Source organism: Engystomops pustulosus, chromosome 9 (assembly GCF_040894005.1).
Source record: "Engystomops pustulosus chromosome 9, aEngPut4.maternal, whole genome shotgun sequence".
Lineage (NCBI taxonomy): Eukaryota > Metazoa > Chordata > Amphibia > Anura > Leptodactylidae > Engystomops > Engystomops pustulosus.
In genome coordinates, this window is record NC_092419.1 from 100,861,389 (window position 1) to 100,873,862 (window position 12,474).

General features: G+C 49.8%; 2 protein-coding genes across 8 annotated transcripts in view; one reads left to right on the forward strand and one right to left on the reverse strand.

The window, feature by feature from the left end:
• Positions 1-12,474, reverse strand: part of RALGPS1 (Ral GEF with PH domain and SH3 binding motif 1) — a 254,050-nt gene that overhangs the window by 211,482 nt on the left and 30,094 nt on the right. The window lies entirely within an intron of this gene.
• Positions 643-11,038, forward strand: LOC140077528 (uncharacterized). Its single transcript, XM_072124781.1, has 2 exons — positions 643-830; positions 8,632-11,038. Exon 2 carries the CDS (start codon positions 8,644-8,646, stop codon positions 9,343-9,345), a length of 702 nt encoding a protein of 233 aa, XP_071980882.1. The 5' UTR covers positions 643-830; positions 8,632-8,643; the 3' UTR covers positions 9,346-11,038.

A 12,474-nucleotide genomic window follows, 5' to 3' on the forward strand; every position in this document is an offset into this window, starting at 1 on the left:
CTGCAAGGCCGAAGTGCTTCCCACTCAGCCACCGTGATGCCCAGATATAAGCTACAGAAGAATATACAGCAAGAGTGTTCACACTGGTCCCTGCAAATACTGACAGGAGGGTCCGTCAGGATGTTGTTATGGTGTCTACAAGGTAAACTTTTTTACTTGTAGCAGGATTTATATTCCATTTTTGTTACAATAAGGTTACATTAGTATACGTTGCAGACCTTCACATTGCATAGGATAACATTTCCAGAAAGAAAGTAGCAGAGCAAGAGCTTTACTATAATATGATACTATTTACTATGATAATATGATACTATTTACAATGATAATATAATACAATTTACTATGATACTGCATGAATATCTATGCAGGAAATCTGCACACAATACGACCCATGCATTCACCCTAAGACAGTGTTCACACTTGGCGCGTCTATTGCATTTTGAGACGTAGGGGAACCTCCAGTGTACAGATGCAATAATAAACAGCGGGTACAGTAACAGGTGCGTGGACGTACACAAGATACACGTCTGTGGCTATAGGACTGAGAGCAGCAGGACGGCCCGAGTCTGTGTTAGCGCCCTCCTGCAACTTTCACCGTGCAGGAAGTAGTAGCGGACTCCATGCCAACACACGACTGACAACACAAACTCACAACTGCCTGTAAACTAGTTGCCAAGCAAACTCCTCTCCAACACAGACCCGACCTCTGCTAGAAATCTGTCTCCAAACTAATCAAACATGTTACTCTGAAGAGCTGCGCCATGTGAATACGTACCAAGCAGAGGACACATGAAGATCCTGCACTAGGAGAGAAGCGAGTGTTATAAGAGGTAAGGGGCGAGATCTGCCATCCAGATCACTAAGCTCAGTAATGTAAGATCCAATGCCAACCAGTGGCCCAATATTTACATTAAGAGGGCACGACAGGGGCATGAGGAGGGCAACAAAGGAGCTGCACACATCAAAGTCTGGAACACAATGCCATAAAGTGATCCTGCAAAATATACAATGACCAAGTATAGAGGGGATGAAGGGAAGGATTGTCCAGCAGAGAATTAATAATGATGCATAAAGGACACAGATACAGAAGTAACACAATGTATCTCAATAATACACAACAAAGTGACTGGAAAGGGAAGGATTTATAACAACATCACAACAATATCACAAAACGAAGATTTTGCAATTTTGCACCCCAGGTAGGTAGGAGGTTGGTAGAGATTATACTGGGGAGGGAGTGAACACCAGATATATAAAATATTTGCCTTTTAGAAATGTTGCAAAAGGTCTTGCCCTCTCGCTCCAGCAGGGGGCGATACAAAAGGCAGAGTAACATCTGTACACACAAGCGTTTGGTTCCGTAGGGTTCTGGGCTTTGTGAACCCAATGACTCCTGTAGTATTTCACCAGATGTCTGGTACTGCTTTTGTGTACAGCAGTCAGAATATGCTGTGAAGTAGTCCAGCACTGAGTGTACAGAGCACAGCAGTGTGAGGACATGAGCCCAGTGCACTTGGAGAAGATATAATCCTGGAATATATATCTATAATTCACAGTCCTGCTCATTATGGTGCATTGTAGAGCAGAAGTTAAATATAGGTAATAAAAATAGAATGTAAATGTGTCCTCACCCTGCTGGGCTCTTAGCCCCCTGCATGGAGCTGCCTGCCAGTCTCTCCCTTCTGTGAGATGGTTGTAGTATTTAACCAGACACCTGGTACTGCGAGGGACTGTAGAACAGTATAATGCAGAGAGCTCAGAGCACAGCAGTGTGAGGACACGTTCCTAGTGTACTCAGAGAGGCTAAAATAATGGAGAAGAAATCCATATATCACAGTCCTGCTGCTACTAACCACATACGCAAAGCTATGAAGACAGGTGCAGCGCTGTAATACCGCACACATCCTGCAGACAGGTGGGGCGCTGTAATACCACACACATCCTGCAGACAGGTGGGGAGCTGTAATACCACACACATCCTGCAGACAGGTGGGGCGCTGTAATACCACACACATCCTGCAGACAGGTGGGGCGCTGTAATACCACACACATCCTGCAGACAGGTGGGGCGCTGTAATACCGCACACATCCTGCAGACAGGTGCAGCGCTGTAATACCACACACATCCTGCAGACAGGTGGGGCGCTGTAATACCACACACATCCTGCAGACAGGTGGGGCGCTGTAATACCACACACATCCTGCAGACAGGTGGGGAGCTGTAATACCACACACATCCTGCAGACAGGTGGGGCGCTGTAATACCACACACATCCTGCAGACAGGTGGGGCGCTGTAATACCACACACATCCTGCAGACAGGTGGGGCGCTGTAATACCGCACACATCCTGCAGACAGGTGCAGCGCTGTAATACCACACACATCCCGCAGACAGGTGCAGCGCTGTAATACCACACACATCCTGCAGACAGGTGGGGCGCTGTAATACCACACACATCCTGCAGACAGGTGCAGCGCTGTAATACCACACACATCCTGCAGACAGGTGCGGAGCTGTAATACCACACACATCCTGCAGACAGGTGGGGCGCTGTAATACCACACACATCCTGCAGACAGGTGGGGCGCTGTAATACCACACACATCCTGCAGACAGGTGGGGCGCTGTAATACCACACACATCCTGCAGACAGGTGCAGCGCTGTAATACCGCACACATCCTGCAGACAGGTGGGGCGCTGTAATACCACACACATCCTGCAGACAGGTGCGGCGCTGTAATACCACACACATCCTGCAGACAGGTGCAGCTCTGTAATACCACACACATCCTGCAGACAGGTGGGGCGCTGTAATACCACACACATCCTGCAGACAGGTGGGGCGCTGTAATACCACACACATCCTGCAGACAGGTGCAGCGCTGTAATACCACACACATCCTGCAGACAGGTGCGGAGCTGTAATACCACACACATCCTGCAGACAGGTGCGGAGCTGTAATACCACACACATCCTGCAGACAGGTGGGGCGCTGAAATACCACACACATCCTGCAGACAGGTGCAGCGCTGTAATACCACACACATCCTGCAGACAGGTGGGGCGCTGTAATACCACACACATCCTGCAGACAGGTGCGGCGCTGTAATACCACACACATCCTGCAGACAGGTGCAGCGCTGTAATACCACACACATCCTGCAGACAGGTGGGGCGCTGTAATACCACACACATCCTGCAGACAGGTGGGGAGCTGTAATACCACACACATCCTGCAGACAGGTGGGGAGCTGTAATACCACACACATCCTGCAGACAGGTGGGGGCGCTGTAATACCACACACATCCTGCAGACAGGTGGGGAGCTGTAATACCACACACATCCTGCAGACAGGTGCGGCGCTGTAATACCACACACATCCTGCAGACAGGTGGGGCGCTGTAATACCACACACATCCTGCAGACAGGTGGGGCGCTGTAATACCACACACATCCTGCAGACAGGTGCGGAACTGTAATACCACACACATCCTGCAGACAGGTGCAGCGCTGTAATACCACACACATCCTGCAGACAGGTGCAGCGCTGTAATAACACACATCATCCTGCAGACAGGTGCGGAGCTGTAATACCACACACATCCTGCAGACAGGTGGGGCGCTGTAATACCACACACATCCTGCAGACAGGTGGGGCGCTGTAATACCACACACATCCTGCAGACAGGTGCAGCGCTGTAATACCACACACATCCTGCAGACAGGTGCAGCGCTGTAATACCACACACATCCTGCAGACAGGTGCAGCGCTGTAATACCACACACATCCTGCAGACAGGTGGGGCGCTGTAATACCACACACATCCTGCAGACAGGTGGGGCGCTGTAATACCACACACATCCTGCAGACAGGTGCAGCGCTGTAATACCGCACACATCCTGCAGACAGGTGCAGCGCTGTAATACCACACACATCCTGCAGACAGGTGCAGCGCTGTAATACCACACACATCCTGCAGACAGGTGGGGCGCTGTAATACCACACACATCCTGCAGACAGGTGGGGCGCTGTAATACCACACACATCCTGCAGACAGGTGCAGCGCTGTAATACCACACACATCCTGCAGACAGGTGCAGCGCTGTAATACCACACACATCCTGCAGACAGGTGGGGCGCTGTAATACCACACACATCCTGCAGACAGGTGCAGCGCTGTAATACCACACACATCCTGCAGACAGGTGGGGCGCTGTAATACCACACACATCCTGCAGACAGGTGCAGCGCTGTAATACCACACACATCCTGCAGACAGGTGCGGAGCTGTAATACCACACACATCCTGCAGACAGGTGGGGCGCTGTAATACCACACACATCCTGCAGACAGGTGCAGCGCTGTAATACCACACACATCCTGCAGACAGGTGCAGCGCTGTAATACCACACACATCCTGCAGACAGGTGGGGCGCTGTAATACCACACACATCCTGCAGACAGGTGGGGCGCTGTAATACCACACACATCCTGCAGACAGGTGGGGCGCTGTAATACCACACACATCCTGCAGACAGGTGGGGAGCTGTAATACCACACACATCCTGCAGACAGGTGGGGCGCTGTAATACCACACACATCCTGCAGACAGGTGCAGCGCTGTAATACCACACACATCCTGCAGACAGGTGCAGCGCTGTAATACCACACACATCCTGCAGACAGGTGGGGCGCTGTAATACCGCACACATCCTGCAGACAGGTGGGGCGCTGTAATACCACACACATCCTGCAGACAGGTGGGGCGCTGTAATACCACACACATCCTGCAGACAGGTGCAGCGCTGTAATACCACACACATCCTGCAGACAGGTGGGGCGCTGTAATACCACACACATCCTGCAGACAGGTGCGGCGCTGTAATACCACACACATCCTGCAGACAGGTGGGGCGCTGTAATACCACACACATCCTGCAGACAGGTGCGGCGCTGTAATACCACACACATCCTGCAGACAGGTGGGGCGCTGTAATACCGCACACATCCTGCAGACAGGTGGGGCGCTGTAATACCACACACATCCTGCAGACAGGTGCAGTGCTGTAATACCACACACATCCTGCAGACAGGTGGGGCGCTGTAATACCACACACATCCTGCAGACAGGTGGGGCGCTGTAATACCACACACATCCTGCAGACAGGTGCGGAGCTGTAATACCACACACATCCTGCAGACAGGTGGGGCGCTGTAATATCACACACATCCTGCAGACAGGTGCGGAGCTGTAATACCACACACATCCTGCAGACAGGTGCGGAGCTGTAATACCACACACATCCTGCAGACAGGTGGGGCGCTGTAATACCACACACATCCTGCAGACAGGTGCAGAGCTGTAATACCACACACATCCTGCAGACAGGTGGGGCGCTGTAATACCACACACATCCTGCAGACAGGTGCAGCGCTGTAATACCACACACATCCTGCAGACAGGTGGGGCGCTGTAATACCACACACATCCTGCAGACAGGTGCAGCTCTGTAATACCACACACATCCTGCAGACAGGTGGGGGCGCTGTAATACCACACACATCCTGCAGACAGGTGCGGCGCTGTAATACCACACACATCCTGCAGACAGGTGCGGCGCTGTAATACCACACACATCCTGCAGACAGGTGCAGCGCTGTAATACCACACACATCCTGCAGACAGGTGGGGCGCTGTAATACCACACACATCCTGCAGACAGGTGCAGTGCTGTAATACCACACACATCCTGCAGACAGGTGGGGCGCTGTAATACCACACACATCCTGCAGACAGGTGCAGCGCTGTAATACCACACACATCCTGCAGACAGGTGCGGAGCTGTAATACCACACACATCCTGCAGACAGGTGCGGCGCTGTAATACCACACACATCCTGCAGACAGGTGGGGCGCTGTAATACCACACACATCCTGCAGACAGGTGGGGCGCTGTAATACCGCACACATCCTGCAGACAGGTGCAGCGCTGTAATACCACACACATCCTGCAGACAGGTGCAGCGCTGTAATACCACACACATCCTGCAGACAGGTGCAGCGCTGTAATACCACACACATCCTGCAGACAGGTGCAGCGCTGTAATACCACACACATCCTGCAGACAGGTGCGGCGCTGTAATACCACACACATCCTGCAGACAGGTGCGGAGCTGTAATACCACACACATCCTGCAGACAGGTGGGGCGCTGTAATACCACACACATCCTGCAGACAGGTGGGGCGCTGTAATATCACACACATCCTGCAGACAGGTGCGGAGCTGTAATACCACACACATCCTGCAGACAGGTGCGGAGCTGTAATACCACACACATCCTGCAGACAGGTGGGGCGCTGTAATACCACACACATCCTGCAGACAGGTGCAGAGCTGTAATACCACACACATCCTGCAGACAGGTGGGGCGCTGTAATACCACACACATCCTGCAGACAGGTGGGGCGCTGTAATACCACACACATCCTGCAGACAGGTGGGGCGCTGTAATATCACACACATCCTGCAGACAGGTGCGGAGCTGTAATACCACACACATCCTGCAGACAGGTGCGGAGCTGTAATACCACACACATCCTGCAGACAGGTGGGGCGCTGTAATACCACACACATCCTGCAGACAGGTGCAGAGCTGTAATACCACACACATCCTGCAGACAGGTGGGGCGCTGTAATACCACACACATCCTGCAGACAGGTGCAGCGCTGTAATACCACACACATCCTGCAGACAGGTGGGGCGCTGTAATACCACACACATCCTGCAGACAGGTGCAGCTCTGTAATACCACACACATCCTGCAGACAGGTGGGGGCGCTGTAATACCACACACATCCTGCAGACAGGTGCGGCGCTGTAATACCACACACATCCTGCAGACAGGTGCGGCGCTGTAATACCACACACATCCTGCAGACAGGTGCAGCGCTGTAATACCACACACATCCTGCAGACAGGTGGGGCGCTGTAATACCACACACATCCTGCAGACAGGTGCAGTGCTGTAATACCACACACATCCTGCAGACAGGTGGGGCGCTGTAATACCACACACATCCTGCAGACAGGTGCAGCGCTGTAATACCACACACATCCTGCAGACAGGTGCGGAGCTGTAATACCACACACATCCTGCAGACAGGTGCGGCGCTGTAATACCACACACATCCTGCAGACAGGTGGGGCGCTGTAATACCACACACATCCTGCAGACAGGTGGGGCGCTGTAATACCGCACACATCCTGCAGACAGGTGCAGCGCTGTAATACCACACACATCCTGCAGACAGGTGCAGCGCTGTAATACCACACACATCCTGCAGACAGGTGCAGCGCTGTAATACCACACACATCCTGCAGACAGGTGGGGCGCTGTAATACCGCACACATCCTGCAGACAGGTGGGGCGCTGTAATACCACACACATCCTGCAGACAGGTGCGGCGCTGTAATACCACACACATCCTGCAGACAGGTGCAGCGCTGTAATACCACACACATCCTGCAGACAGGTGGGGCGCTGTAATACCACACACATCCTGCAGACAGGTGCGGCGCTGTAATACCACACACATCCTGCAGACAGGTGGGGCGCTGTAATACCACACACATCCTGCAGACAGGTGCAGCGCTGTAATACCACACACATCCTGCAGACAGGTGGGGCGCTGTAATACCACACACATCCTGCAGACAGGTGCGGCGCTGTTTCAGTGAAGCAGCCATGTTTTCCAATCCTATATAAATTTGCAGACCTAATACATGTCAGATATAAAGTGCTATACAGTCTATTAATACATCATTTACAATCCCCCAGATGTGATAACTTGTACAGACACCAGAGGGCGCTCAAATACAGTAACTGCAGCCCGCGGAGCGTTATGTTTCCTTCTGAATATTGTGGAACATGAGATGATGAAAACATTGTAACTTATACGTGTGATAATGACACATACAAGCGCAGGCTCGGCAGACAGCACGCGGATATATATATCACAGCAAACACAGGCAATGGCCGCACAATCAGATCACAGCACATGATTAATAACCTGCAAATTATCAGCAATATCCAGGAGAACCAAGACATGAAGAGATAAAGACTATAATATGATTAATGAGTCATTAATGTCCTCACCTGGAAGGCAGATCATTATTTCTTAGGGAACAAGACACAGACAGAGTTAGGTACTGTTTCTAGGGAGATCTGTGTGTTGTTAGTAGCAGCAGGACTGTGAAATATTGATTTATATTCCAGGATTGTAGCCTCTTCAAGTGTCCTCACACTGCTGTGCTCTCTGAAGACCGTGTTAGATATGGTCTCTGGAGAGATGTGTGATCATTTTGTTTGTGTGTGCTGTTATGCATCTTTGTATTCCAGGATTGTAGCTTCTCCTCACACTGCTGTGCTCTTGGCTCCATGTGTGGAGCTGTGCTCATTGGCCTCTGCTCTGAGGAGGCATCTAGTTAGAAATTACATCATTCACTTAAGAGGAGAGGGGAAGTATTGTGGAGCAGCTCAATGCACAGAGCTTAGAGCACAGCAGTGTGAGGACTGTTACTCCGAGCCAGATCATTTCACTCAACCTTACTTATCTTACAGGAAACAAGAACCATGTCAAGAACCCAGGAGGAGCCTCACAAGGTGAAGATCCAGCAGACATATTGGGCAAAGGACACAGTGGAAGAGAAGATGACAGAGATGGGAGCCATGAGGACAGGAAAGGTGCTGGAAGAGGTGGAGTACTATGACACAGAGCTCTATGACCTTGCCTTCCATGAGTCTTGGCTCAGCAGAACCGAGAAACAATGGCAACTCATCACGGACAGAGAGAAGGCAACAAAGTCTTACAACCCATCAAAGAGAGCAAAACCAGTCAAGTCCAACGACCCCAAGACGTCTCCAAACTCTAATGGAAAACTCAGACAAGACGTCCAGAAGATTGACCCAAACGGGAATACAGACCCGGACACTCCGAGGCATATGACCTGCTATGAACTGGTGGACGAGAAAGAAATCATCGAGTGTCTGTCCCGAATCCTCCACCTCCATGTTAAGTTGGACAATGTGAAAATAGACAGTTTTTTAGAAATGGCCGGGATCCACAAATATACCAGCGTCAGCAACGTCACCCAGGAGACCTTCCGGCTGAGGGACATCTACACGGTGATCATAACGACAGATGGGGTCTCCACCAGGAGGTCTGCGCTCATATCCCTCTATGTAGAGATAGACAACGTGACCCAAGGCTTCCAGCGAATTGAACAATTGGCAAGTGAGCTTGACCTCCAACCTCAACAGATCTACAAGACATAGGTGTCCCCCCACGGAAGGGGTCGGAGGGGTTTATTGGGAAATATACTACATCAATGGGGCCAAACCCTCAGCACAACATTCGGAAGAGAAGGCTGGATCTAGATGGGCGATGCAGACCCCTCTTATGTCGTATAGTGGCTGTATTTGGTACTGCAGCTTAGGGCACATCCACATGAACCGGATGGAGCCGCAATCTGGCCGTATGATTGATGGACATGATGTCATAGACCTGGGGAGTGTAAGTGGCGCTCCAGCAACCCATCATTAAAATATTGATGTCCAATCCTTAGAATAGGTCATAGATATTAAATAGATGGGGGTCACCCAACACCAACCCTCAGTCTTAAAGAGATGATCCATCCAAATGCATTGGAAATCAATAATTTAATTTGTGAAACTCTCATTAAACAAATTATTCCTGATCCCATTCCAGTAATTTCTATTGGACTGTCGGATGGAAGTTCGATCTCAGTACCAGACTGTTGCTGCTACAGAACTAAATGGATACCTACTTCACGCAATGTTACACATTGGTGTAACAAATGTTAAAGGGGTTCTCCAGCGACATACAAGTTATACACGGTGTAGAGGCCCACTTTCTGATCACGAGAACGGGGTCCGTTCTCATCGTAACCCAAGATGAGAAAGATAGACATCTCTATGTCGCTGATGGAGATGGCCGAGTGTCTCATGACTCCCGATTCACCACTCCCTTTAACTATCCCTGTATATTTGGTACAGATATGAAAACCCTCAGTGGAAACCCTCCCGTTACTAATGTACTGAATAATACTAAAGCTAGTAGGTCGGCACCCACACGACTTATACAATAAAACAATGTATCTTCTTTATGAGGAAGCAGCTCCGCAATAATCTCTTTGATGATGCGTTGTACACTACTGGGCCTGCCCCAATATAACACGGCTTGTACGCCAAAATAATAGACAGGTCATAATATGCACCCGTCCCAGAATAGATCCTGGCACATCCAGAGAAATGAGATCCTGCAGCGGAGGGAAGGCTGGGACCATCTACAAGACCCCCTTCCCCCAAGGCAACATCACCAGGATTTCAGCTCCCATCGGGAATCATGTGTCCAAAAATGATATACCAGAAATATATATTTTATGCTGAACTCCTCTGTGCTGCTGTGAGCCAAACACATGTATGACGGCTCGGCCCGTAGCGTGCAGCAATGTAGATGCCCCATTAGAAAAAACTTGCATCGCAGATTTATTTTCACAGCCTTAAAAAAAAAAAGTGTCCTAGCAGTTGCTATGGATTAATGCAAATTTTGCAGCACGATGTAAATGAGAGTCATTGGACCGTAAAGTGACAAATAAATTCAGCCGATTGGAAATTAAAGGCAAAGAACGTGAAGACTTGCTGGACATCCATAGCCCTGCATCCTTGCACTGGAAAACAGGAATGTATCACAATACGGGAATAGGAAGAAGGTCGTAGAGTCTAGTATTGGAAATTTGGAGAATAATCTTCTACTGGAGAGAGTAGTGACAGCGGCCTGGGGGGGCGGGGGGAGAGGTAAATCTTCCATGATTGTCTCTGCTAGGATTAGTAGGAACATAACTAAACCTCACTGAACATGTAAGGAGCGCGGCAGAAGAGATCACGCAGCCTCCGGATTATCACCGTTTAGGCCGAATAAAAGGGATAATCCGCAAATTTTAATCCAGATTTCTGTAGTGGTAGATGGACAGCAGTGATGCTTTTGCAGGTGTGAACACTTAACTAGCCAAGAGGAGGTACAGGCTCAGTGGGTCACCACCAGGTCAAGGGTCAGGGTCAAGTAAAGGTGGTGACAAGACCAGATATTGCATGGGCAACAGAAGAACAGCCTGCAGTCACATAGAAGTGTATGGATTGTGAGAAAGCACGTGCGACCCTGCTCTAGAATAGTGGGGTGATCCATCAGTGATCAGCTATCCCCTATACTGATTAGCAAGATTGTGAAAAATGCATTTATGTTCCAGGATTGTAGCTGGACTTGAGGCACTTGCTTGACTAGCTGGACTTGAGCTGCTGGATAGAATCCTCCTGTGCTCAGAGTTACAGCTGTAGAATGCTTTCATGTATACTACAACATTCAAATAGGACAAGCGGAGGGATTATGGAGAAGCTCAGTGCACAGAGCACAGAAGTGTGAGTGAGGATCTATTATTCTGCTCTTGGAGAGGCTATAACTCTTAAAGGAAACCTACCACTTGTAGTGGCAGGTTTCTGATGGAAATACCGGGCACCAGCTCAGGGTGAGCTGGTGCCGGAGCTTATTTTTGTTAGTGTTTTAAACCGCGGTATCGCGGTTTAAAACACTTTTGAAACTATAGCCGGCGCAGGGAGGTACGCGCTCGGCGCTTACCATGCGTACCTCCCTGCGCCGGCTTTAAAGTTTCAAAAGTGTTTTAAACCGCGATACCGCGGTTTAAAACACTAACAAAAATAAGCTCCGGCACCAGCTCACCCTGAGCTGGTGCCCGGTATTTCCATCAGAAACCTGCCACTACAAGTGGTAGGTTTCCTTTAAAATATAAAATTAATATGTCACAGTCCTGCTGCCACTAAGGTATGGTCACACATCTCCCCAGGGACAATAACTATGTGTGTCAGCTGTGCAGATGAAAGTGGCTTATTGCAAGGTGTTGGTGCGGTACCAGATAGCACATTTCTTACATAATACATCTACAGGTCTTATATCTTCCATCAAAATCCATCATGACAATCCAGGGACATTACTCATAGATCCAGTCACCAGGCCTTTGGTAATCCTTTTATACTTGTTATCCATGGCCTCCTTCCTTCTAAAATCAACTTTCAGCATTATGCTAATGAGTTAGATGGGCTCTGGGGGTGTTACCAGAGTCTCTATGTGCTGTAGCTTCACAAGCTGTTACACTGTATCCCCCTCCTCAGCACTCCACTCCCCTGCTCCTACTACTGATAAAGATCTCCTTGTGCACTACAGCCTGTGAATCTGCAGCATGGAGGGGCTCTAGTAACACCCCATTAAGGCCTTCTGACTCATTAGCATAATTAAAAAAGTAGATTTTATTAGAAAAGAGGCCATGGTTAAAAATCATAAGAAGATTACCACAGTCACGGTGCCTGGATCCA

Bases quoted from the DNA above. Each gene is read 5' to 3' on its own strand.
- LOC140077528 (XM_072124781.1), top strand. From the start codon at position 8,644: ATGTCAAGAACCCAGGAGGAGCCTCACAAGGTGAAGATCCAGCAGACA.